Raw genomic sequence first — 6,070 nt, 5'->3', positions numbered from 1 at the left:
CACAATCGGTTGGAAGGGAAGCAAGAAAGCAGCGAGTATGTGGACACAGTATGCCGATGACATTTACTAATCGTCGTGTGTGGAACATCGAGCTTAAAATTTGTGTGTCTTGTAAAGCCAGACGAGATTAGCCAGATGACCCTCTTGCCTGAGGACCATACGTATGTAGAGGCTTGAATGATCGGTAAGGCCAAGGGGTCTCGTCGACTCGATCCGGGTATTCGGGATCGCAGGTACGAGCTCGACATTTGCCCTCACGAGGATCGGCTGCCGGTCCCGGAACTCGGGCTCCTCTTCTATACTCAGCGACTCGGCGCCCGAACACGAGGAGGTCTGTTGCTGCTGTTGGTTACCACTTAGGCGAAAGCTGTATCGAAAACAGGACTCCTCCGGACCCGCGGCCGCATTTGGATCCACGACCGCGGCTGCCGTAGGTTAGTTGCTACCGGAGTGCTGGCGGTGCTCGCTCCCGGAGCCGGCGTCACTTCCCAAAGAGTTTAAGGTCATGTTGCTACCGTAGGGGTCCAGGGAGGACTGAACCGACATGCTGCGGCCCTGCCTTCTCACTCTGTGGGGAGAGAGCTGCCCGGGGTCAACACTGGTTGGGTCTGCCTGCAACAGAGTCCCATCGATCAACAGGATTATTGATTTGCGTGCGCGCGTCGACATGTTTTTGCGGTTGCAAAAGCCGAGCTTACTGCTCGCAGCCTCCCACACATGCAAACACGCGCCTCCTTTTATGCAATTAAATTCATACACATACACAAGTAGCCAATCATCTTTATAATAATCATTCTTAATAATTTAATTAAAATGCCATGGCAATAGTCAATGTCATCTCTCGATTGAAAGTGTAACTTAATCGAAAATTACCAAGTATCGTTTCAACTACAAATATTTACGTGAATTCTTAACCAATGCGAGCCAATATTTTAATTAAGATTATTTCAACAACTATTTTTGTTTATAAAAATAACTGACCTTTATAATAACAAATACACTATATAAATGCAGATCTATTTACCAAAATTTTTGTAATATTTCAATACAGTTTTCTATACAATTTGCTATTAAGAGTGATGACTTTTAATTAGGGTAATTATTTTGTTAAACATATGTCGAATTGAGATTAAAATAATTTAAATAAACATAAAATTTAAAATGTTCATTATCGATCTCATAATAATACATGAAATACGATGAGATTTTTGTAAAATGTTTGTACAACTAACGACGAGCCTTCCTTCGATCATAAAGATATACAATTTTCAAATGGAAAAAAATGACTACCGATTATTTTGAAAATAAATATAGAAATAAGTGTGCGCACCTGATAGGCCAGAGCATTAACGATAATAGCATTTGGCACTAGTCCTAAGGGATGAACTTCGTGCATCAAAACATTTGCTGGGATCTTGTGAAATTGAATATATTCGATAAAGTTGCCAATAACTGTCTTGAGATCCATTGTTGTATTACTATCGCAATACTTTTTACTCCACATTAGTGCAGCCTAAATGCAGGGGTGGAGTGGAATGGAGTGGGGTGGAGTTGAGGTGCAGAGAGAGAGAGAGAGAGAGAGAGAGAGAGAGAGAGAGAGAAATGAGGGGAGGGTGGGAGAGGAGGAGGAGAAATCGTGAATAATTTAAATTAACGACTCATTATTATTCCATCTTATGTGGACATATTTATTTTATACCTGAAATTTGGTAAACTCATCAGCATGCAATTCGTCCCGAGCTAAAATTAAACGCACAACGTGTTGCGGCAACAGCGTGAACGATCCAAGATTAAGTACTTCATTTCCACGCTCATCGACAAATTCTAAAACCTGGGCAAGATAAGAAAAATATTATCAAACAATCCTGTAAACAATATATACTATATCGCAAGTTTTTTTTAATTCTATTACTTTATTCTTATATTTAAATTTGTACAGCTCCGTTAAATTTCATTTAACTAATGAACTCCTTATTGCCTATTTAAACTAGACTAAAAATATTTACAAACGATTTCCCTTATATTTTATTGCAGATAAATGAATTAATAAATTTATAAATATTAAATAATACTCTCACATATAGATATTAATAATTTAAGATTAGTATATATTCATTTCATAATGTTATATTTTTCTGTTGTACAAGTACTTCTAGTTTGATTCGATTAATTTATTGATTATCTGATTTTACAATATGATAAATAATATTAAAGGATTATCAGTGTTAAAAGATTTAATTTAATCATGAGAAATACATCCGATCAAACTGCTATTTTATAACCTACACAGTCTTATATTTAATGGTAAAGCTTATTTATTTGTTTATTTGATATGACAACATTTTAACGTAAGGAAGAAAATTATATTACACAAGACTGGACTATTAATTATTATTTTAGGACTTATAAATTATATATTTAAATGTTACAAAAAATTTATGATTTATGATATTTATGATATGATGCTCTTCAAAGAAACGTTAGGAAGATAAAAATTTATATGTTATAAAGAAAATAAATACGAATGAATAACGACTTTGTGCTGTACGTATGTTAATTTTGAAAAATGCATAATCTTCAGAAATTTGCTATTAACTATTTTAATGCGTATTAGTTATTCATTTAATGGTGATAACGTAAGTTCTATGACGAACGATGATACCGTTAACTCATGAACGTTTTTATTTTTTTTTTTTTTTTTTTTTTTTTTTTTTTTAACATAGCGTTTAGAATAAATGATTATGATGGGATAGTAGAGTTTGATGCTGAAAATTCATCATCATTATAAATATTGAAGGTCATCGCGATGTGGGCCACTAAGCCTCTCGCAGTTGTACTTTTCAACGCTTTTACAAAGCCATTGCATTTGCATATTATGCACTAGCGTTTACCTTTTGCACCAAGGATTTGGTGCATTTGTATTGAATGTATCGTTCAGCCGAGGCCAAGAGCGCGCAGACTGTGTCGACGGTAATGCAACACTGGATGAATCCAGCACAAGCGCGTCGAAGTTCATCCAACCCGTAATAATCGGCGGCATTCATCACTCCTGCGTCCATCGGTCATTCGTTCGTTTGAAGTATGCAAGAGAACAATAACAGGATGAGAAATTTTCGAGCAAGCAATGAGTGTAATTGAGCGTTTACCAAGTAGTGTGCGTGGCTGCAGTGTGACGCATCCCGTGTGAATGTACTCGATCAGCTGACGAAAAACATCCGGCTCGAATTCATCGACGATGAGAGTGTGGTGCTGATACGACTGAGGCTGCGGTTACACAAATGACCATTAGAAGTTATAAGGGCGGTAGTCGAATATTTGCTATACATATAATGACGATTTCAATATGATAGGGGATATTAGTTTGGGAGAAGGTGAAGTAACCGAATTTGGCTGGATATTCGATGCGCCGTTGCAATGCCGAAGCAGTCGTTAAATCAATGACTAAGTGAAGCGACTTTATGACCAATTGTTCTCGTTCTCATTATAATTGCACACCACGCGAATTTTCTACATCGTGAATCAGACCTTTAATTAGCGTCAAAGTCAAGAGAATTTAGTCTATCGCAACTTCGCAAATAACAATATGAGAAAAAGTTGTGTGAGCCATGTCCTGAAAGAACTTTGCAACATTTTCAATATTAAAGACTCCTAATTATCAAAAAAAAAAAAAAAATATATATATATATATACATATATAGATAGGAGGATTGTCTCTAATATTGTTAAATTTCCACCAAAACTAAAAAACTTCACCTTCAACCAATTAAATGTTACTTTGATAAAACTCGACTACACACTAGTACCGGAATTCTAAATAAAAATATAATTGTTTTACATTATAAATGTGACATTTATTCAATATTAGTGTTTGCACATAAGTTACTTCTACGCTATTAAGAACATTTTTAAAACTTCTAAATGGTGTTATCGAATAAATATAAGTGCTTGCCAAATCCTCTATATACGCAGTGTCAGAAAGTCACAAGATATAATTAATACACACTATATAGAAAACGGTAAATTGCTAAATAGATGTGGATTTTGAGAAGGTGTCCAATAGCATGCGCATGCGTAATAATTATCAGCGATACTGTCTAGATGATTGGTCAAAATTATCCGAAAGCCAATAACGTAAAATTCCGAAGCAAAAGAAAACAAAGTTAGGAGTTTAAGTCCTAAGGGATCGTGAAAGGGACGTTGAAGGGATTAAGGTTATGTACAGTGAAATGTTACGTTGTGAGGCAAACAACGATATTATACTATCATTGCTCGATGTACAATAATTATCGGCGCTTAAGAACATAAAAGTAGCTACGTGAGAAGGGTAATAAAAGCGATGCAGATTGTATTATTGATGGGATACCTCTTGAATGGGAGCCAGCTGCTGCGTGAAGCTTGACCGCTACATGGCACACAACATATGGTGTCTTTATAAATTAAACCCAACATATTATGCGTAGGTGTATGTAAAATTAATGCTATTGAAGGCTAAAATAATGATACTATTGTCCTCGTTACGGCGAACGCACAGCTACGCTCGCTATCATAGCTTTGTATTTTCATTTGTAGATTTTGTCAAGTAGCGTGTATCGCAGTCGGAGGCTAAGGTAATTGCCAAGAGGATAGAAGAATCGCATAATTACCTGTTGCGCGGCATTCTGCATGTTTAGGAGGGGCTCGGAGCTCCTCTTGAGAAAGTACTTGAGCTTATTTTCCTTGGGCGGGGGATCCTTTTTGCGCTGGGGACTCGGCGCTTGGTACAGCATCTTGTGGAAGACCCTACGCGTGCAAGTTAAAGAATTCGTTTAGCCAAGCAGCCGCGAGGGGCTCGCGCACGGGTATATACGCACTTGCTCCTGGAGGCGAGGATGGCCTTTACCGCGCAGACCGGTTCCCGCGTTTCGCCTACGAGGAAGGTGACGTCGCAGAGCTCTGGCATACGAGCGAGAAACTTCATGTCCTCGGCGAGGCCGCTCTTGTTCTCGAAGGTCGAGTTATCGAGGTCGTCAAGGGCGGTCCCGGACGAGCTCGAGGCTTCCGGCATCTCGATGCTGGCGGATAGGGCGATCCTCGTCTTATCCTCCTTTTCTTCCTCCGACTCCGTCTCACCCTCCGATCCCTCCGTCCCTTTTCTCTCCTGCTCCTCGTCCTCCTGCTCCTCCTCCTCCTCCTCCTCCTCCTCCTCCTCCTGATCCTCCTCCTCCTCCTCTACACCGAGCTCTTCCCCCCCCAGTTCTTCTTCGTCGTGCAGCAGCTGCGGTTGGGAAGCGACGCGCGACACGTCGGCGTCGAGAGTTAATTGTGCGATACCTGTTGCTCGGATCTCGGGATTCCGTGATGCGCTCTCCAGGAACGAGCTCGAGTTGGTCTGCTTAGACAGCGGTTTCTTGGCCGGCGCTCCTCATCGATCCTCCGCCACCTGAACGATGCGAACTAAGAGCCTTGGGAGCGCGCGAGGCTGCTCAGCTGCCGCCGCTTGCCCGCGCCTGCGCGACCGCAATCCCGCACGCGCGTATCGCCAGGCGGATCTATACAAGCGTGCCTCCGCCCCCAATTCCAACCCCACACGCTATCCCACACAGCCTCAATTTTCCAATAATGTGCACTTTGTTAGGCCCTACCCACTCCGACCCCTTGATTTTACCTCTCGGATCTCAATTAGCTTAGACAGCGGCATCCCCTTCGATCCTCCTCGTTTCGCTTTTCTTTTCATCATACCGGACCGCTCGGCGTATTTCAAGTCGAAAGGATTCGCTAATCAGGGCGGCGATACATCTCTTTTTGCATCGACTTCCTTTTTATCTCAACGCGCCTCTAAGGTATCTATCTTTTCACTGCACGTAAATGCCATCGACTAAGGTTCCCTAATCGTTCGACCACTTACATTAATATAAATTATGTCGTATTGTGGGTAGATCGTGTCAAAGGGGTAAAAATAATTGCTGGATGTGGATAGCAGAGAAAGGAGGTCAAGCTCAAAAGCGATGGTACTTACGCGCAAGCGCCGTTATCCGCTCATTCATCACTGAAACGCGTGCGCATATTCATGTTTTTACTTGTTACTTTTACA

General features: G+C 40.6%; 1 protein-coding gene across 3 annotated transcripts; it reads right to left on the bottom strand.

Moving 5' to 3' along the window:
• Positions 1 to 86: 86 nt before the first annotated feature.
• LOC105363930 (serine-enriched protein) lies at positions 87 to 5,134 on the bottom strand. 3 transcript variants are annotated; one of them, XM_011501741.1, is made up of 8 exons: positions 4,851 to 5,134; positions 4,644 to 4,779; positions 4,364 to 4,402; positions 3,147 to 3,264; positions 2,892 to 3,049; positions 1,700 to 1,831; positions 1,331 to 1,513; positions 87 to 612 (listed from the first exon to the last, which is right to left on the bottom strand). In XM_011501741.1, the coding sequence occupies exons 1-8, from the start codon at positions 5,042 to 5,044 to the stop codon at positions 436 to 438; spliced, it is 1,137 nt and encodes a 378-aa protein (XP_011500043.1). In that variant the 5' UTR covers positions 5,045 to 5,134; the 3' UTR covers positions 87 to 435. The 3 variants fall into 3 exon arrangements, with proteins under 3 accessions (XP_011500043.1, XP_011500044.1, XP_011500045.1); XM_011501743.1 differs by having other exon boundaries at positions 491 to 608; XM_011501742.1 differs by lacking the exon at positions 4,364 to 4,402.
• Between the last annotated feature and the right edge of the window lie 936 nt (positions 5,135 to 6,070).

Source organism: Ceratosolen solmsi, unplaced genomic scaffold, assembly GCF_000503995.2.
Source record: "Ceratosolen solmsi marchali unplaced genomic scaffold, CerSol_1.0 scaffold23, whole genome shotgun sequence".
NCBI lineage: Eukaryota > Metazoa > Arthropoda > Insecta > Hymenoptera > Agaonidae > Ceratosolen > Ceratosolen solmsi.
This window is presented reverse-complemented; position numbering and strand designations above follow the sequence as displayed.